This window comes from Dreissena polymorpha, chromosome 5 (assembly GCF_020536995.1).
Source record: "Dreissena polymorpha isolate Duluth1 chromosome 5, UMN_Dpol_1.0, whole genome shotgun sequence".
Classification (NCBI taxonomy): domain Eukaryota; kingdom Metazoa; phylum Mollusca; class Bivalvia; order Myida; family Dreissenidae; genus Dreissena; species Dreissena polymorpha.
In genome coordinates this window covers 81191029-81213351 of record NC_068359.1, presented here as the reverse complement: position 1 = coordinate 81213351, position 22323 = coordinate 81191029, and the positions used below count along the sequence as shown (strand labels likewise).

The 22323-nt window shown below is 38.6% G+C and overlaps 1 protein-coding gene across 1 annotated transcript in view; it reads right to left on the bottom strand.

Annotated features, from left to right (window-relative positions):
* LOC127831400 (inositol 1,4,5-trisphosphate receptor type 3-like) overlaps positions 1 to 22323 on the bottom strand; it is a 103014-nt gene that overhangs the window by 34205 nt on the left and 46486 nt on the right. Inside the window, exons 32-43 of the mRNA XM_052356386.1 lie at positions 21262 to 21329; positions 19973 to 20028; positions 17997 to 18158; positions 13724 to 13962; positions 13104 to 13188; positions 11837 to 12024; positions 8111 to 8224; positions 6827 to 6998; positions 5813 to 5917; positions 5063 to 5134; positions 4406 to 4535; positions 1125 to 1263 (exon numbers count right to left, since the gene is read on the bottom strand). Of these exons, the coding sequence (XP_052212346.1) occupies positions 1125 to 1263; positions 4406 to 4535; positions 5063 to 5134; positions 5813 to 5917; positions 6827 to 6998; positions 8111 to 8224; positions 11837 to 12024; positions 13104 to 13188; positions 13724 to 13962; positions 17997 to 18158; positions 19973 to 20028; positions 21262 to 21329 (1530 nt within the window). The remainder of the gene's footprint in view (positions 1 to 1124; positions 1264 to 4405; positions 4536 to 5062; positions 5135 to 5812; positions 5918 to 6826; positions 6999 to 8110; positions 8225 to 11836; positions 12025 to 13103; positions 13189 to 13723; positions 13963 to 17996; positions 18159 to 19972; positions 20029 to 21261; positions 21330 to 22323) is intronic.

Here is a 22323-nt window from a genome sequence, read left to right as displayed (position 1 = left end):
CAAATTCCAACATTGAAATAATATAAACTTATACCACACAACTCCCAACTCAAGTCACATTTTAAAGGGGCCTTTTCACAGATTTTTGCATGTTTTGAAGTTTGTCATTAAATGCTGTATATTGATAATTGTAAACATTGGAAATAAAAAGCTCCAGTGAAAAGTCAAGAATACAATTTAAAAATAAATAAAAAAGTAACCCACAACTGGGTTCGAACCACTGACCCCTGGAGTAAAAGTATAAACCATTTAGACCACTCGGCCATCCGCGCTCACGAAATGTTAAAAGTATTTTAGTCTTTATATAAGCTATCCGCGTAGTTTTACAAAATATAACGACAACAACAGAACTATCCACAGTATTTAATCGTTTCGCGTTGCGACGCTTTATAATTTTCAGGTTTTTTAATCGTCAAAAGATGCATATATTGGCTATTTTAGAGCATGGTAAATGTTCAGTATTACTGTTTCCTCACAAATATAACTTAAACGAAAATTTGCGAATCTGAAACAACTTTTTAAAATTTTGTCAATGTATCAAAACGTGAAAAGGCCCCTTTAACGGTTTACCTGTCGATTGATCAGAAACTAAATTTGGAATGATCGCATAACTATTGTTTATAATAGAATGCAGTCTTAAATTACTCTTTTTAAAAGAATTTAAAAAAATCTAAAATAAGGGGATGAAATGTCTTTAGTTGATTCCTAATTATGACCCATTACGGATTATAATTTCCATATTTGGGGTTCAAATTGTGTATGTAAAATCTAAAATATAAGTTCTTCAAACGCGCCGTGCTGACATTTCTTTTTCTGAAAAAAAAGTATCGGGAGCTCAGGGTTTCATTGTAAGCTCCACGATTTAAGTGATTTTGACTGCTTTGACAACCACTTCTCGAGCATGTCACGCCTTATATACTTTAATCAAAGTACTTACTTATAATGTCAAAAAAGTGCATAGTTAATATGAAATAGGATGGATAAAGCCTTTACTGTGGCGATTTTAGAGGGGATGGCGTTCGCCGCGTCCGCCGCGTCCGCCCCCCCCCCCCCTTGAACCGACTATGGAATGTTATCATGTATAACAGTTAGTATACACAGTAATAGATGTATATTCAACTTACTACAGGTTCTCAATGAGTTTTGCCGTCCACTCGTATTTCTTGATAACCTTTTTCTCGTTCTGGTTAATGAAGCACTTTACCAGGCTCTGGAATTCTTCCCCCAACGGTAGCTCCTCATCACCACCCAGGTCCGTGTACTCTGCAAACGAGTCGTGTTCTGAGAAAACTGGGCATAATTCATGTGCAAAAAGTGTCGTCCCAGATTAGCCTGTGCAGTCCGCACAGGCTAATTAGGGACGACACTTTCCGCCTTAATTGGATTTTTGCTAAGAAGAGACTTCATTTAAACGAAAGATGTCATAAAAGCGGAAAGTGTCGTCCCTGATTAGCCTGTGCGGACTGCACAGTCTAAGCTGGGACGACACTTTACGAACATACAATATGCCCAGTTTTCTCAGTGCACGATGCAAACATTGCGGTAACAAGTACTTTGTATACGAAGTGCGGAGTAGTGGATACGGTGTCCGCCCAGCGACCGGGAAGTCACCAGTTTGACCCCTACTGTGGGGGCGTTATTTAGATCTCCCAAGAGACACAAAGTACTGGTTCTACACAGGAAATGACAAAGATAACAGGAAGGCGTAGATCACTTTGAATTGAAAAATGTGTCTGGCACATGTACATTTTGTGGCGATTGCACACTTCAAGTATCAATGTTATCACTAGAGTTCGGACAGACATAATGACTCTTAAAAAGCACAACGCGAGGATATTAATTCGAATGTACTTGAAAGGGCATACACCTCTATGCAATTGAATATGAATTATTCGACGTGTTCCTAACCGTGACTTCTTTATGGGTGGAATATGGGATAGTTAAACAACGTTAATTGTGTTTTGTTTATGGTAACATTAGAGTGTATTGAGTAACAAATGATTATAAATTAAAAACTTATTTAATGAATTCTTGTTATAAATGAACTAGATATAAAAAAAATCCAGGTTCTAAAAATATCGTACGGTTAAATAAATAATATATAATGGGTAGTTTTAGGATTAAATCTTACTGAATACATTACTAATGTAGAGTTAATTTCAATCGGACGGTTAAATTAATAATATATAATGGGTAGTTTTAGGATTATATCTTACTGAATACATTATTAATGTAGAGTTAATTTCAACATACATTAGGATTGAGCTCATGCGCACATTCATATTACAACAATATATATACACATATGGTCAATTGCGTACATAATTTTTAACAGACGCTGCATCAAAATCTTAATACAACAAATGTATAAACATCCAGACTCCATTTTGTATTTTTATATTACGCAGATAAATAAATGAAAGTACATGGTCAGAAACAATTGATGTATTAATTCGCGCTTTTAACGTGCTGTCAATTATTAACACAGCACCACAATATTACGAAACACGCGTAATTAATGACGGTCGACCTTTAAAAATTAAATTAAAAATATAAAGATGTATTACAGATATATAGGATCTGGCACGAGTTGTCATATCATATCATATTTTTATTAAACGAGTTCAGGAATTTTGTTAGTACGCGAGCCTTTACTAGCTTACTAACGAATTTCCTGGACGAGTTTAATAAAATATGGTATGATAATGACAACGAGTGTCAGATCTTTTTATCATATGCTTTTAAAAAAGCAAATAAAATAAATATTTAAGAAAAAATAATGATAAATCCCGAATGTTGTTTACATTTCGTGACGTCATTTGACGTTGCAACGTCATTTCAGCAAAATAACAAAATGCGATTGGTAAATCGAACGCAAACTAAGCCAATGAAAACGCTTAAAAAGTTTATTACACATGTGTAAGATACAAATATTCGTAATGGTTATATAACATGGGAGACTTGGTATGGCATGTGATAAAAACAGCGCAGACAATGGGATGACGTCACAGCAATGATTTTATGGCCACACTGTTGAAATTCGCATGTATGTTGTAGCATATGTGGAACGTACCATTAAACGATAGAGCTACTGTTTAAATGAAAACCTGCGACATATGAGTTGTGTACATGACCATCTTATAAATAGAAATATGTGAACAAACCCTAATCTTAACCCTTACCTAAAATGTTGATTAACCCATGTATGCCTAGTGGACTCTCCCATCCTTCTAAATTGGATCAATTTATTTCCAAAATTAGGGATGTCTAGTATATTAATTTCTATATTTAGAATATTTCTTCAGAAATCCCTTTAAGCAAACAGTGCAGACCCTAATGAGATGCCGCATCATGCGGCGTCACATCTGGGTCTACGCTGTTTGCCAAGGCCTTTTTTCTTTACGCTAGGCATAAATGGATTAAGGATTACGGTAACTTTTATTGTCTAATCCGATTGATAACGATAGTTATATGATATTGTTTTGTTAGCTTTCTGTTCAAGTAAATTACTCAAACCATTATTTGCCATGTAATGACCATTTTAGGAAGTACAGTCCTATACTGTCAAGATTAAATAATCAACTATGATCAACATACAATGTGGTCGTATCGGCATTTAATGTTTCAGTTTCAGTAATGTAAGCTATTCATAAACAGTGTTATATACAGTAATGTAAAAGCTATTAAATAACATGAATGACGTCAACTGTACATGCATCATTAAGTTAATCATTATAACAATGAGTAATATATATATATATATATATATATATATATATATATATATATATATATATATATATATATATATATATATATATATATATATATATATATATATAGTTGTGTTCAAGTAAATATAATATACACAATAATGAAATGACGCATTGTTTACAATTGTTCTCATATTTGCGAAATAAATGTTTGAGGCATCTCATTCACGCATGCTTTGGAAAAACTCGGTATCAAAAAAGTGCGTGTCTACTTACCTCCTTAGTAAAAGAAAAATATAACATTAATAAGTACATGTTCATACATTTTATGGTTCACATCAATCAAATAAAAATAGTTTCACGATACAAAATACAAGTTAAATGACCGAATCGCGTTTAAATAGAATTGAAATAATATAGTACCCGGCATTTAAGTTAAACCATTTATGACTAGCGTCTATAAAAAGGCATTGGCAAACAGCGTAGACCCAGACGAGACGCCGCATGATGCGGCGTCTCATCAGGGTCTACGCTGTTTGCTTTAAGGAATTTTTGTAAGAAATATTCTAAATATAGAAATAAATATACTAGACATCCCTAATTTTGGAAATAAATTGAATGAAATTGAATACAATGATGGGAGAGTCCACTAGGCATAAATGGGTTTAGTTCAGTATTACATGCGCACCAACCTCTGCTGGATTTAACCTTAAGCTGGGCAAGCACCGTGTTGTGCCCAGCGAACACTATGGAGCAGTTCTTGGCAAACGTCCTAAACTGAGCGTTGATTTCCACTTCATCTGAATAATACTCGATGTTCCCCTGAGAGAAATAACAACCATGTATTGCTTAGTTGGGATTTTTTAATGATAAGTCGGTTATCTGTATCCTATTTTTGAATTTAAATCATATAATGTGATCGTTTCATCAAATTCAACACGACTGTTAATCAGAAATGTTTGCCATAATACTTAAGACTTCTCTTTAGAGGTATTCGCAATAAGTGATCTTCCCAGAAAAACGTAAGGCTTTCTAGAGTTTCATTGCCTGCTAGACCCTTCACTGAGCCTCGTTCTGGTAAACTGGGTTTTATTCACGTGCCTAAAGTGTCGTCCAAGATAAGATTGTGCATTCCGCGCTGGTTATTCTGGGATGACACTTTCCGCTTTTATAGAATCTTTATTAAAAGAAGTCTCATCTTTACAAAAAAAAACATTTTAGGCGGAACGTGTCGTCCTTGATGCGCCAGTGATAACTGCACAGGCTAATCTTGGAAAGCACTTTATGCACATGCCTTAAGCCCAGTTTTCCGAGAACGAGGCTCAATAAATAGGTTTATACTAACGTACCCGTCGGATGGCACTAGACGTGTCTTCGGCGGTGATGCCGGAAGCAAACCGGTCTAGCACGTGCTCGAGATTCTGTGCAAGTATTAAAAATGACATCATCATCATCTTTCTCATACAGACGATCTCTAAACGAGTGTATTTCCGGTTAAAAATTAAAATCACTGGATTAAAATTAACACTGATATTTAAGAATGAATTCAGAAATACATTTCTGAAAACACATACAAATACAATTAAAATGATTTAATATTTGTTAAGATGATATGTTTTCGTCATAATTATGAAAGGGGGAATAGAATAGACAGTCTCTTAATAAGTCAAAATAAAGACATTGTCTTGATACGAATAAAATGTGTGTTATACCTCGAATCAAAGTACAGTTCAACGTTCAAAACAGGACCGCTAAATGCGCTCAACATGCACTACACCAACGAGACAGCTTCTACGTTTGCTCAAAGGTATACGGAAATGTTTACCCCAGCAATTCGGGAGGCGGAAAACTACAACGGGCGAGGCATGGTATGGTATTGCGCAAGGGGGGGGGGGGGGGGGGTTAGAGGGTTAGGGTAAGGGTTAGGGTTAGTGTTAGGGGTCGGGTTAGGGTTTGGGTTAGCCTAAACCCAACCCTAACCCTAACCCGACCCCTAACCCTACTAAACCTAACCCTTACCCTAACCCTTTTTTGGGGTTATCACCCCTGACCATGCCTCGCCCGTTGTAATTTTCCGCCTCCCCAGCACTTCATCTTACCGAGTTTGGCATGTTGGATATAGGAACAAGCACGGTGATGCAATTGACGAGATTCTTCATGTGAAGCGGCTTGTACAAGAGAGGTCCCAGAATCTCACCGAACATCTGCAAGAAAAAGAAACACTAACATAAAAATCAAAACGGATTCGTTATTTTGGAACGCATAGGGAAACAATCCTTAAAGTTAACTCAGCACGAATTACAATTGTATAAGCTCTATAGAGATAAACTGAATCCATGATCGTTTTTTATTGAACCAAGTATTTTTTTTACAAACAGTGACCTTGAACTTTTCAATTTATTAGTCCGGATTTTTATTTTATTTTGCGCTTTCACATTTCATGCGCGAGCTCTTAATGACTTTCGGTAAGTTGAATGAACACACCTTAGATGCAAAACGTGTAATATTTATACAATATGTTTTTAACCCTTTCCCACTCTGAAATAACGTAAAAATATAAGCCAGCAAGGCCTGCGAGTAACTTGCAGGCAGCTCAGCTTTTATGCTGTCTGCTGCTCATCAGTTTCTTAAGATTGGAAATCAAGCCTTTGAAACCTAAATCTAATAAAAAAGGTCTTTAATTGAATTAGATTTTCTCAGGGACGACAGCAAACAGGTAAAATGCCATTTTTAAGTGGGGAAAGGTTAAACATCACCAATGACGTTTTACCTTCCTTACACAAATCGTGGCAAATAAAACAAAATTGCAAGTAACTCGCAGGCTGCTCAGGTTGTATGCTGTTTGCTGCTAATAAGTGTCTTAAAGTTGGAAATCAAGCATTATAATCGCTTCACTTCCTTCTATTGTTCAGTGACCTATACAAACATATAGGTCCCTGTATTGTTATTCAGTACCGTGATGTGAGTATTCAGGGGCGGTAATCCGGGAGTCATCTATTTCTGGGATTGTCTATATTAAGAAAGATCTAACTCAAATTTGATTGAAACTACACACAGGCTATTATTGAACTCTTAAATCGCAGGAATCAAGCCGCTTGATGAGAAGTACGCACCACGACGGCCTTCGCTAGATGGTCCGTCTCGTCCAGCTCACTGGGGTGCGTGGAGTGGTCCGGGAAGTAGAAGTCCCGGAAGAACGCCTCGAGGAACGGAAGAACGCCCTCCAGGAAGTACAACAGGCTGCCGTAGGAGGAGGTCTCGAAGTCAGGGGCGGCGGCGATACCACTATGGGAGCAGCACGTGTGGGGTTAGAGCATTTAAGGGTTGGGTTCATGATGCGTGAACGGAAACGCTTACCTTTCTATTGTTTTATAGTTCTCAAACGTCTTTATATAAGAATAAGTAACAAATGTAGCCTAGTATTTAAAATGTTCCAGTCAATATCAATGTTGACATTTAGCATACTTACATGACATTTTAGATTCAAGTCCGAAAGAGACAACACGTATCTTTAGTTTCAATTTTATGGCTTTATTAATTGTAAGCACACACAAAGGCATATACAAATCACACGTGTATTCTGTTGTGTTTAAACGGATTATCATTTCGGCAAATAAGAAGTAAACCTTTCTATTGGAAACCTTCAGAAAATCCAGCGTTACATAAAAAATAACATCCTTTTTGGCTATTAAAAAAGAACATATATTCTGAATACTTGTGAAATAAATATAAAAAGAATGAAAATTTAAGTGAACAGTCGGGAAAAAAACAAAGTTATTTAAGCACGCGGTCCTTAATTTATAGCATGTATCCAATTTCCAAATAAAGCACAAAAGCAAACAACGCAGGCAAAGCCAATAAATCTGGGGTAACCATAATAAAACAGTAAACGCCAAGCGTTGCGGCTGAACTGAAAGCAGCTGCTGAACTCGAGGACGAAAGGAGCGTAAAACTATTGTTTTAGTAGTAAAGTTCAAGGTTGAAGCCTCGAAATGATTAAAACAATAAACGCAAAACGTTGCGGCTGAACTGTTAGCAGCTGCTGAACACGAGAACGGAAGGAGCGTAAAATTATTGTTTTAGTAGTAAAGTTCAAGGTTGTAGCCTCGAAATGATTAACATGAAAATATACGATACGCGTTTTGAGAAAACTAGGCATAATGCATGTGCGTAAAGTGTCGTCCCAGATTGGCCTGTGCAGTCCGCACAGGCTAATCTGGGACGACAATTTCCGATGTTATGGTATTTTTAGAGTAAAGGAAGTCTCTTCTACAAAAAAATCCAATTAAGGTGGAAAGTGTCGTCCCAGATTAGCATGTGCATACTGTACAGGTTAATCTGGGACGACACTTAACGCACATGTATTATGTCCAGTTTTCTCAGAACGCGACTCATACCTTTTCTCTGGTGCCGTCTTGATGTAGGTTGCCATCTTGTCTGGGTCCTCCTTAACACTGTCAGTGAGGCGGTTCATCTCGACCGATACCGTTGACATGAACTGCCAAATGTCCCTAACGAGTGGGCAGAGGACATAGAGGAATTATATCGAAGATAAATACGGACCGTGCTCTGTGAAAAGGGGGTTTAATGCATGTGCGTAAAGTGTCGTCCCAGATTAGCTCGTTCAGGCCCCACAGGCTATTCAGGGACGACATTTCTGCCGAAACTGGATTTTTGCTTCGAAAATACTTTCTTTAAAGAAATATATCATAAAAGCGGAAAGTGTCTTCCCTGATAAGAATGTGCGGATTGCAAACGCTGATCTGGGACGACACTTTACGCACATGCATTAAACCCCCGTTACACAGAGCACGGATCATATATAATATTTAATATTTATAATGTATGTATTATACTCAGACTGAAAACAGTAATCAAATCTATAAGCTGTACTGCTTAGCAACCTACCCGATTGGCTAGATTATAGCGAGTAAAGAAGTAACCGTTGACATGAGATGACAAAGGTCGCTGATGAGTGAATAGACAAGTCGACATTTTTTGCAAAAGGTAATATACAAATATTGTATATATGATGTATATATTGTATGATGATTAAATAATAATAACAATTAATAAGATGTAAGAAACGTATAACGGCCAGCAAAGACGACTACCTACAGACTGGCTAGATTTCATTGTGTAAAGAAGACATTTGTTTTCTTATAAGTGTTTGTGTGTGTTTTGACATTTCTGAGGGCCTCACGCGCCCGAGGCTGCAGTAGGCTCCGTAGTGTGTCCCAGAACTTCTACCTTAACATAGTAGTATTACGAAAGCTACGACGAATTTTGAAATAAAGCTTCAATTTACAGCCAGTTCGTTTTAACTGAAACATATACGATTTTGGTTTGGTCGTGCGATGCTGAGTGGGAGCCGACTTCCCCAAGAAAACCACACCTGTCCCGTATGTTGACCACCCACCAAACTTTCACGCCTCGCAGCTCGGGTAATGTAAGTTAGAAGCGCGCACCAATAATAGCGCTACCCGGACATCCTTTAACAGGGTGCAGAATCAATGGGGTTTTCAGGGGTTTACACACGGGCTGGGCAAAATGTAAACACACCGTTAAGAACTTTATTTTTTGCAATATCTCAAGTTATTGAAATTTATTTTCAAACATCTTTAGTGCATAGAAGACAGTGTTTCTTGCAGTGTGTGCTGATATAAAAGGTGTAAGAATAAATTCTTCAATACGTCTGAAATCGGTGACAATATTTCACGTTACGTGAAGCAAAACAGTATAAATGAATGCAGTACACATACAATTTTTTAACAAGAAACAAATCTTATTAAATAAAGTAATTCTGAAGTATTTCACATAGCCATAAGCAGCATAAAAAATCTGTCTTATATGCACTAGTTAATTTTTTTAAGAAAAAGTGTTTTAAGAAGCTATTCGAAAAAAAATCACAACTTAACGGTTACCACAAAGTCACGTGATCCTGCAACCTGTTTAAGAAGAAGGTACGAAAGGCATGCACATACATACAGCCGATCGATCAGCTTTATGGAGTCCGACATATTTGAGTCAACGTGAACATTCTCGTTTTAAGTTGAATAAACAATACTACATAAACAATTCAACTACGGGGTGGGTGAACTGAGATAAATAAGCGGCACATACCGGTTAACATAATGCTTTAGTGTCATTAGTAAAGTACTTTAGTGTCATTAGTAAAGTACTGCAAGTGTCATTAGTAAAGTACTGCAAGTGTCATTAGTAAAGTACTGCAAGTGTCATTAGTAAAGTACTGCAAGTGTCATTAGTAAAGTACTGCAAGTGTCATTAGTAAAGTACTGCAAGTGTCATTAGTAAAGTACTGCAAGTGTCATTAGTAAAGTACTGCAAGTGTCATTAGTAAAGTACTGCAAGTGTCATTAGTAAAGTACTGCAAGTGTCATTAGTAAAGTACTGCAAGTGTCATTAGTAAAGTACTGCAAGTGTCATTAGTAAGTACTGCAAGTAAAGTACTGCAAGTGTCATTAGTAAAGTACTGCAAGTGTCATTAGTAAAGTACTGCAAGTGTCATTAGTAAAGTACTGCATTAATTACTTTTCATATATACATCATTTATATAAAAATATTGTAATTATTAAAATGTATCATCAACAAATCAAAGATGAATAAAATAACTGTTATAACACAAGATAACTAATACTAATATAACTAATATTAATAAAATAAACACTATTTGTGTTGACATCAAACGACTAAGAAGCTCTAGGCCATCAGTTACAGCATTAGTTTCCTGGAACAACATACAGTTTTTCTACAACATGCGGTTAGTCATCTTTAACACAATAGTATTCATATTACCCAGAAATAAAATGGCCAAAATGACCCCGTGCTATATCCCTAGTATGGACAAATAGAACAATTTAATAAGAAACAATATAAATGTTTATTTTTTCATCCATAAGTTAAAATCAGTGTAACTTAAACAATGCATGCCTATGAAGACAGCTTATTTATAGCTCATGTTAACAAAGAAAGAAATATTGTTTAAAGAAATTTTGATTGATATCACATATGTTGAACTCGAATTCAATCAAGTTATCGTTTCGGTTTACACTTTGTATTTAACATCCCTTTATATATTTAGTAATAAATCGAACGCTGTTGTTTAAAGATTCCGTTGTTATAAAAACGATTGATATACATCGTTTGACAAACACACAGCATTATCACCCTGCATTTAAAGATTAAAATACAAGAGTCTATATAAATTGTCAATCTCGTTGAATCGCCAGAACATAATTTTAAACTTTGCTGTTTCTATTGCCATGCAACGCTCATCGGTCGCAAGGTTTGCTTCGTTATTTTTAACTTTGTTGCTAAAAATGTTCGACCAGTCGCATATTAAGGTGACTAATGATGAGTTTATATTTTCATTGTAAACTTAATGTTAATTACAGGACATGGGTTCTAAATTCTGCATTCATTACGTCAATTAGTTGACCGCACAACCTTAGCCAACAGAACGACGTAGAAACAATGTTAGGTGTCTGAAAAATTATTAAGCCGCGAAATCATATATTTCTCTCTTTTTTTCTTTTTGTAGAATTCTTCGAAGTAAGTTAAATGCACAATTTAAATATTCATTTTATTTTTAGCTTTAATATAAACCACTATTTGATCAACTAGATATTTCTTTTTTGAATCACATGAACTGGTCGTTGTCATGGTTTTGAATTAAAGACCATTACATTGAATACTATTTCTTTATAGAGGTAACCCGAAATGTGCTAGAATTTGTGAAAATTCGGGACAAATAAGATCCATTAAAAATCCATGCAGAATGACAAACCATAGTAATTGATATTATTTGAATTTGATTATTTCATCACTGCATAAAATGGGTCGTCTTTGTACAAAAATTAGCATATGATTGCCCAAATGTCTAGCACAATCACAATCGTGATACATCGGCTATCTCCGGACTCATCCGTAAGATACGTATGGAATAAATCGTCTGCTGATCCAGAGTGGCACAATCAGAGATAAGCCTCTTCAAACCCTGTCAGCCCGAAAAGAGTTGCCTTGTCGAGACTCGAGAGCGTACCAATAAGCTTTAGGCTTGTGATGCAAAAAAAAATCGTTTAACTTAATTCAATCAAACGTACCCGAAGTGCGAGAGCTCGCTGGCCCCCGTCTCGACGGTGGTCTCGCCGCTCTTCATGTACACGTGGTGGAGGCATTTAAGAAAGGGTTTCTTGTACACGTTGTCCACGTTGTCGTTGTTGAGGACCCACAGCAGGTCCTCGATCGGTAGGATGGTCTGGCATAGAGACTCGATGAACATGTTCTCGCCCTGTGAGGACAGGTGATTATAAGTTACACTGTTAGTAACTAATAATATATGGGATATACACCCTCAGTAATTTCATACCATACGAGAGCAAAATACACCAATAGCACGTGGCCGCTCTAAGCCAATCGGATTATGTCATTTTTGTAGGAGGTGAGATATATAGATATTACTTATATTAATGACGAACGAATACCCACTGATAGATTCGAAGTGTTTTTGCCGTGTGATGCATGCAAAGAAATTTGCTTAGAGGGGGGGGGGGGGTATATATTCTAACATTTTTAGCATTATGCCTATTTTATGCAAGGGGGAATATACACGGTCTAATAGAATAATTCAAGTGCTCTCGAAATGTGATGACAGGTGGAATATACATTTTTGAGAATGACGAACAAATCTTGTAGTTTCGACGTGTTCTCGCCTTGTGATGCATAGAAATACATTTTTCTTGAGTGAATTATTATATGTTTAACGAATTTAATATGTTCTTTATTTCAAAATATCAATTATTCAACACTTGGATTCAACAAGTTCTCGCCTTGTGGATACACATTTGGATACAGTGACGAATGATGAGCGCTTTAGGATTCAACATGCTTTTGCATTGTGAAATAAGGTGGGATTGACATTTCCTTCGTGTGGTGACGTAAAGATTATTACATATTTTATATAGTTTTGTCCTGAAACAAAACGTTTTATGCAAGGCAGTGGTGGCATGTAGAGCTAACGAGCATACGAGTTATATATTTTTTATGAGTAAGAAGCAAAAGGTCTTGGAATAATGACGGGTTAAAATGAAACCTACATTTTGCACGTCTTTAAGTGACGAGGTATTGAACAATAACTAACTTTTGAATTTTACTTGATGAGCACAATTGATCATTGGTATAATTTATTGTCATAAACGGGATTAACAACACATATTACAATGGGCTCTTTGTGTACTTTAAATCAGTCTGTGAATACACAAATCAGCTCCACGCGAACTTTAAAGATCGAAAATTACGGACATTTTTACTGTATAGAACTACGTTGTGCCAGCTTTATTTAATATTCGTGGAAAAATACCACAGACCCACCTCCGCACAAGCCGCCAGCAAGTCCAGTAGACTGATGTAGTATCGCAGACGAGATATCTCCCGAGGATTTGTGAGTATCTGGGACCTATTCAAACCAATACTGGATTAGAAACGGATTATGCTTTAACACATTTATGCCTAGCGTCTAGAAAAAAGGCCTTGGCAAACAGCGTAGACCCAGATGAGACGCCGCATGATGCGGCGTCTCATCAGGGTCTGCGCTGTTTGCTTAAAGGAATTTCGGTAAGAAATATTCTAAATATAAAAATAAACATACTATAGACATCCCTAATTTTGGAAATAAATTGATCCAATTTAGAAGGATGGGAGAGTCCACTAGGCATACATGGGTTAAGTGAGACAATGTTATACCCGAATTAAAACGCTTATTTTTATGCCGTGCATGAGGTGATTGCCTACATTATAATCTTCGATTGGTCAGTTGTCTGCAACATAATAATTAGACGTCAAACAATGTCAAAGAATGTTTGATCAACTTCTTTAAATTGATTCTTTAATAAGAAAGTAACCAAATAACCAGTGTTTATTTATTTACACTAGCTTATTTGAAGGAAACCATCAACCATATTTGTAAAGACACACCGGCGAAAAGATCTCACCTCTCTTCTCGAGACATGTCAAGGACAAATGCGACCTTCTTGTAGTTCTGCATGATGTACTTCATCACATAAGCCTGGTTCCGCTTCAGTGTCAGATTGGTTCCCACCACCTTCACAATCATACCGAGGAGGTCAAGGAACTCTGGCGCCCGGTCTTGGAGGTCGGCTGCACGGTTGACAATTTTCTGAATCTGTCTTGGACTTATCTTCAGACACGTAGCTTGGTTGCCACAAAATACCTGCAATTTACGTATGGTAGGTTCTTGCTGACTCGTGGGTTCTTTTTGAGTCGTGGTTATAGATATCGCGTGATATAACGTTCCCAAAAGATGCAGTCGTTACGGAAAACGTTTTAACCAGGTCATCATTGTTTTGCTGATAAAAATACGACAAAATCAGGTCAATATTGAAATTCATCAGAACTCTAAAATATTTCCCCTTTTGTAAATTGTTTATATAGTGTTCCTAAGTAACAATATTCGTTTATTTATGAGAATTTGCCATACTGCATCGTCTGTTGACATTTTTTCACAAGAAATTAACCTTTGCAATATCAGTTTAAAGGCTATTCACAGTATGCTAATTTTGAATTGGAATAGCCAATCAGAAAACACGGCTGCACAGGAAACCATTTTCAAGATGGCGGTTTGACACCATCAACGCAATCGATTAATTATTATTATTACGGACGATTAACATTTGAAAAAAAACCCACAAATATTAAGACCAAAGGTTTATTATTATGTACATAATGATTGCTAGTCATCTATTAAAAAATGTATGTGATGTAACAACTTTATGAAAATAACCCACGACTCAACAAGCATATAGCAGACGTGACCATTTTGAAGGCGCTTCAAACGCGTATATCCTTCAGCAATCTACATGCGCGTACATCTTTCATGAACCTACTATTACCTACCACCTTAATGTATTGGCATTCATATACCTCTTTAATGAATGAATCAACGAAGCCTCTTTGAAAATTTCACCTAAAAATACTTTATCCAAATATCTTTAAATACCTTTTCATACCTCTTTGAGGAATTTCAATACACATAACTTTTGACGAATCAACAAAAACATTTTTGGGGAAAACTATCTATACATACATATTTGAGGAATCTAACTTAACACAACATTTGAAGATTTTTCATATACATTCCTCGTTGAGAAATAAATAAATGCGAAGCTCTCTGACTTGAAGAATCTAGGCATATCAAGATTTCTTTAAAGGCAATGGAGGTTAAAGGTTTGGGTTTAGAATATGTTATGATGACTTGTGACTCTTCAACCGATATTTCACACTATCCCCCTGATAACAGGGATATAAGTCATCCGTTTACACGCGGCGCAGTCGCGAAACATTGGCTTATTTCCTCTACAGGTACCCATTTATACACCTTAGTCGAAGAGAGCAAGCGTGATGTTAAATTTTTGCTCGGAATAAACCCCGTGCTATGAGCGAAATTCGGACCAGGGACCTTCCAGCACCCTAACACTAGACCTCTGTTACCTACGGCTACGTACCTCCTTCAGAGCGATGGCGAGGTCAGACTCCACTAACCGAACGTCCAGTACGGCTACGTACCTCCTTCAGAGCAATGGCGAGGTCAGACTCCACTACCAACACGTCTAGTACGGCTACGTACATCCTTCAGCGCAATGGCGAGGTCAGACTCCACTACCCGCACGTCTAGTACGGCTACGTACCTCCTTCAGAGCAATGACGAGGTCAGCCTTCACTACCCGCACGTCTAGTACGGCTACGTACCTCCTTCAGAGCAATGGCGAGGTCAGACTCCACTAACCGCACGTCTTATACGGCTACGTACCTCCTTTAGAGCGATGGCGAGATCAGACTCTGCTAACCGCACGTCTTATACGACTACGTACCACCTTCAGAGCGATGGCGAGGTCAGACTCCACTACCCGCACGTCTAGTACGGCTACGTACCTCCTTCAGAGCAATGGCGAGATCAGACTCCACTACCCGCACGTCTAGTACAGCTACGTACCTCCTTCAGAGCAATGGCGAGCTCAGACTCCACTACCCGCGCGTCTAGTACGGCTACGTACCTCCTTCAGCGCAATAGCGATGTCAGACTCCACTACCCGCGCGTCTAGTATGGCTACGTACCTCCTTCAGAGCAATGGCGAGGTCAGCCTCCAATACCTGCACGTCCAGTACGGCTACGTACCTCCTTCTGAGCAATGGCGAGGTCAGACTCCACTACCCGCACGTCTAGTACGGCTACGTACCTCCTTCAGATCAATGGCGAGCTCAGACTCCACTACCTGCACGTCTTGTACGGCTGTGTACCTCCTTCAGAGCAATGGCGAGGATAGACTCCACTAACCGTAGTCCAGTACGGCTACGTACTTCATTCAGAGCGATGGCGAGATCAGACTCTACTAACCGCATGTCTAGTACGGCTACGTACCTCCTTCAGAACAATGGCGAGGTCAGCCTCCACTACCCGCACGTCTAGTACGGCTACGTACCTCCTTCAGAGCGATGGCGAGGTCAGACTCTATTAACCGCACGTCCAGTACGGCTACGTACCTCCTTCAGAGCGATGGCGAGATCAGACTCCACTACCCGCACGTCTATTACGGCTACGTACCTCCTTCAGAGCGATGGCGAGGTCAGACTCCACTACCCGCACGTCTAGTACGGCTACGTACCTCCTTCAGAGCAATGGCGAGGTCAGACTCCACTACCTCCACGTCTAGTACGGCTACGTACCTCCTTCAGAGCGATGGCGAGATCAGACTCCACTACCTCCACGTCTAGTACGGCTACGTACCTCCTTCAGAGCGATTGCGAGGTCAGACTCCACTACCTGCACGTCTAGTACGGCTACGTACCTCCTTCAGAGCGATTGCGAGGTCAGACTCTACTACCCGCACGTCTAGTACAGCTACGTACCACCTTCAGAGCGATGGCGAGGTCAGACTCCACTACCTGCACGTCTAGTACGGCTACGTACCTCCTTCAGAGCGATTGCGAGGTCAGACTCTACTACCCGCACGTCTAGTACAGCTACGTACCACCTTCAGAGCGATGGCGAGATCAGACTCTACTAACTGCACGTCTAGTACGGCTACGTACCTCCTTCAGAGCGATGGCGAGGTCAGCCTTCACTAACCGCACGTCCAGTACGGTACGTACCTCCTTCAGAGCGATGGCGAGGTCAGACTCCACTTCCCGCACGCCCAGAACGGCTACGTACCTCCTTCAGAGCGATGGCAATGTCAGATTCCACTACCCGCACGCCCAGTACGGCTACGTACCTCCTTCAGAGCGATGGCAATGTCAGATTCCACTACCCGCACGTCCAGTACGGCTACGTACCTCCTTCAGACCGATTGCGAGGTCAGACTCTGCTAACCGCACGTCTTATACGACTACGTACCACCTTCAGAGCGATGGCGAGATCAGACTCTGCTAACCGCACGTCTTATACGACTACGTACCACCTTCAGAGCGATGGCGAGGTCAGACTCCACTACCCGCGCGTCTAGTACGACTACGTACCACCTTCAGAGCGATGGCGAGGTCAGACTCTACTAACCGCACGTCTAGTACGACTACGTACCTCCTTCAGAGCGATGGCAATGTCAGACTCCACAAACCGCACGTCTAGTACGGCTACGTACCTCCTTCAGAGCGATGGCAATGTCAGACTCCTCTAACCGCACGTCCAGTACGGCTACGTACCTCCTTCAGAGCGATGGCAATGTCAGACTCCTCTAACCGCACGTCCAGTACGGCTACGTAACTCCTTCAGAGCGATGACAATGTCAGACTCCACTAACCGCACGTCTAGTACGACTACGTACCTCCTTCAGAGCGATGGCGAGGTCAGACTCCACTAACCGCACGTCTTATACGGCTACGTACCTCCTTTAGAGCGATGGCGAGATCAGACTTTAATACCCGCACGTTTAGTACGGCTACGTACCTCCTTCAGAGCGATGGCAATATCAGATTCCACTACCAACACGTCTAGTACGGCTACGTACCACCTTCAGAGCGATGGCGAGGTCAGACTCCACTACCCGCACGTTTAGTACGGCTACGTGCCTCCTTCAGAGCGATGGCAATGTCAGACTCCACTACCAACACGTCTATTACGGCTACGTACCTCCTTCAGAGCGATGGCGAGGTCAGACTCCACTAACCGCACGTCTTATACGGCTACGTACCTCCTTTAGAGCGATGGCGAGATCAGACTCCACTAACCGCACGTCTAGTACGGCTACGTACCTCCTTCAGAGCGATGGCGAGATCAGACTCCACTACCCGCACGTCAAGCAGTATGTCCAGACGCTCCATGATGTGATGCTGTACGCGCTGGTTCTCTCGGGCAAGCAACTTCAACAGGTAGAACGCCTTCTTAAAGATGTCCGTCATGCCGCCGTAGATTTTCTGAAAAAATAAAATTTACATTTTCCGGACACGCATTCACCAACCGAGTTTTAAACTTAAGAATAAAGAAAATGCTTAGAATCAAGAAAACACACCCAACGTTTGAATACATAAATGATACTACGGGTAATTATGTCCTTAAGAAAATGCTCTGGATATGACAAATATAAAGTTAAAGCAAGTGTTGAACATTCCTATGAAGGATATGTCCTTTATTCTTTATTTAGTGAAAACGGCCCTTATTGCATTTTGTTAATAATGTTTATTCGCTTAAGAATAATCTATCTTATTCAACGCAAAGGCTATTTTCCACTCTAACTCTAAAACACCCCTCTTTATGAAATGCTATTGTCCATTGTATCATTTGGACTCGTCCACTTATATAAACCGCTTGTTTTCCTCGCAGTCATTCCTTTTCGAGCTGACCAGTAAACCGAGTAAGTCACTGCTTTACGAATTTTACATTTAACCACCCTCCCTCCCCCTATATAACTTATTGTAACGCGATGCTTGCCAGATTTTGTTAAATTTCAGTATTGGCGAGTTTGTCAAGCTCCCTTGGAAACATACATCGTCAAGGCTGGGACTTCACAGCGTTTGGAACACCGTCAGTCGGTTAGGTCAAATGTGTACAGAGTTCAACTCCCGACGACAGGATCCTGTGTTATGTACGGTACCAGTGTTGGAGAACAAAGACTTATGTTTATCGGCATATTTTCCATGAACACACTTCCCTTCTTGTAACAGGGATTTGACACTATATACTGCTTTTTCCCGCCGTTCTCGGGGGAATCTGTTAATACAAATCGTCCCAGCCCTGACATTTAAATGCCAAACCTTTTTAGTGAATAAATTGTGTTTAAATATTTTCTTGACGTTTGTCGTTGAATAATAATCGCTGAATTGGGAAAAATTGAAACGCGGATCTCTAAAACTTATGGGTGATCCCATCTTATCTGACATTTTTGTACAATTAATGCACCAATTTTGGTTTTATTCAGAAAGTCTATAATGATGAGGTATTTGCTTATCAACATAGTTTAAACGGGCGAGTCTGGTTTTATATTCCCATGTAAGTTGAGGGTTTTAAAATCCAGCAAAACTATTCCAGAGTAAGTCATTTATCGGTTTATATTTCATTTACAAATAATTGAAAATGGTTGCATACTAAAATAAATTTAAAGCCTTAAACTACATTTTAGCAATAACTAAATTCTACGTGACGAAAGAAGCATACTTTTATTTGCGGATAAAGAGTAAAGACAATTGTCAATTTCTAAAATCGAATTGTTGAAATTTCATTTTTTACTTAATATTGGAAGAGAGCTATCCGGTCAATAAACAAAAGAAACTAATTGCTGTCTTACACACATTAGACCTATGTTTCTATTGATAATACAAAACTTTATGTTAAATGTCAATTTCTGCATACATGGTTGATTACTTAAGCCATCAGTCATATAAATATTCGTCAGTTTCTTATAATGGAATATTTAAAAATTGCGAAACGATAAATTGCGGGAAAATATTAGTCGTGTTCGGATAAAACTGAGCATAATGAATGAGCGTAAAGTGTCGTCCCAGATTACCCTGTGTAGTCTGCACAGGCTAATCAGGGACGACAATTTCCGCCTACATTTATACTTGATTTTCGGTAAGGAGGGACTACCTTAAAATTAAGATTAAAGCGGAAAGTGTCGTCCCCGATTAGCCTGTGCGGACTGCACAGGCTAATCTGGGACGACACTTTACGCACATGCATTTTTCCCAGTTTTCTCAGAACGCGACTCATATAAAGATAGATCAAAATTTACCAGGAGTTTAGTGTCGATATCCTGTACCAAAATGTCGAACAAAACGTCTAAGATTCCTGAAAACAACAAGAGTTAACCCATATATGCCTAGTGGACTCTCCCATCCTTCTTAATTGGATCAATTTATTTCCAAAATTAGGGATGACTTGTATATTTATTTCTTTATTTAGAATATGTCTTACAGAACTTCCTTGAAGCAAACAACGCAGATCCAGATGAGACGCCGCATCATGGGGCGTCTCATCTGGGTCTACGCTGTTTGCAAGGCCTTTTTTCTAGACGCTATGCATAAATGGGTTAACGGTTTAACACAATTCAACACTATCAGTGAGACCACACATATAAATAAATGATAAATATTATTATGATTAATTGTATATAATTCATTACTAAAACTTGACTACTCGCTCCCTTGTAGATTCGTCTTTGTTGTTTTTGATGTTATCGTTATAGTATTAATTGTTAAATAGATTCAAAATGCTATAATACATTTTTTTGTTCTTAGACCTTTTCTTGTATTGATACTTTATGTAACAACTTATGAAATTCAGTACTGACCACATGTCATACCTTTATATGTGTTACTATGTTTTAATCGTGTATACTCATGGACTGTTTGTCTATTGCATATATTGAATAAACCAATATAAAAAAACAACAAGGAAACAATGCAGCAATAGCGCGGAATAGTTGGGATACATAACGTAAATCAGCATTGAAGAGTCCAAAGAAACTCTAGAAAAATATCAGGAGATAAAATCTCACTAGTATTTTATTGTAATGCGGGTAACCATCTGCTTATAAAAGGCTGGTCAATTCAAGCAACACATTACTGAACATTAAACTGGTTTTAACCCTATACCTTTTTAATGTCTCATGCCTACGGTTATTCAGTCTTATTTTTATTTAAACTTTGGACAAAATTATTGTAAGGATCTTAAATCCGTCACTCGGTCCGCTGACAAAATAGACGAAAATTAGTGCCTGACGAATAATAATGGTTTCATAGAACGTATTTATACGCATTTGTAGTCCATTAGAAAGTTAAATTTTATTGAAGACCTTTCTTACTAGATTCAAGTTTTAAAGGCTTCAATTCCAACTCTTAGATTCTGATGAGTAGCAAACAGCATAACAACTGAACAGACTGCGTGTTACTTGCAGGCTGTTCTGGTTTTATGCAGTTTGCACATAGCCATTTTCAGTTTGCTTCTGAGTGGGACAGGCTTAACTGGAGGGATAGCATTGAAGCGAGCAATGCTTACAACAATTATTTCTCTATCACCTACCATTGCTGATCATGATGTTCTGATTCATAGGATGGGGCTCATCCGGAGTCATCGGCAGGTGACAAAACCTGAAAGGAAATGTGAGCATTGATCATTTGAGTCGCGTTCTGAGAAAACGGGGCTTAATTTATGTGCGTAAAGTGTCATCCCATATTGGCTAATCAGGGACGACACTTTCCGCTTTTATGACATTTTTCGTTTAAATGAAGTCTCTTCTTAGCAATTAACCAATTTAGGCAGAAAGTGTCGTCCCTGATTAGCTTGTGCGGACTTCACGGGCTAATCTGGGATCACACTTAACGCACATGCATTATGCCCAGTTTTCTCAGAACACGACTCATTTTGTCCGATAAAATATAACACAATTTAAAAATAAATATAAAGAAGTGAAACTCCAGTTGCTCCAGCAGTATTCCATTCATATTATACACACCGTCGTGGTCCTTTATTTATTGCAAGTGACAACTTGCCAAAACAGTACGGCACAATTCGAAACAACATACACACATAGTAGAATAAAGCTGGTGTCACCGCCTTGGAACGGTCAATGCAAAGCACTTGGGATTTAAACCGGTTTTAGAGCGCTAAACCTCACACTTGGACCAGCAATATTTATGATACATATAGGGGTAAATAAAATTTAACCTAAAAGGCATTTTACTCCTATGATCATACTTGCATTAAGTTATTAGTTCTGTTTTTAACCGCAATGTCGCAATTCATTATATAAATTGAATGAACCGTTATGCACTATGTGGTTAGACACAAAACATCAACATCAAGAGTAACTATGCAAACAGAACTAAGAAATATACTTTTTTTTAAATTCATGTTCACAATTATATATAATTACATACATGTATGTTATTTACTTAGCAGACCATGTTCATTTACTTTAATGGCGCGCATACACGTTGTAGTAATAAAACATTCATATCCAGCACATTTAGTTGTATATTTCAAGAGTTTTACAAGAAAGCTAACTTAACATACTAAGTAAAAGTTGTACAAGCAAACATGCGTATATTTTTTCTCTATTTTTTTGAATATGACAGATAACTT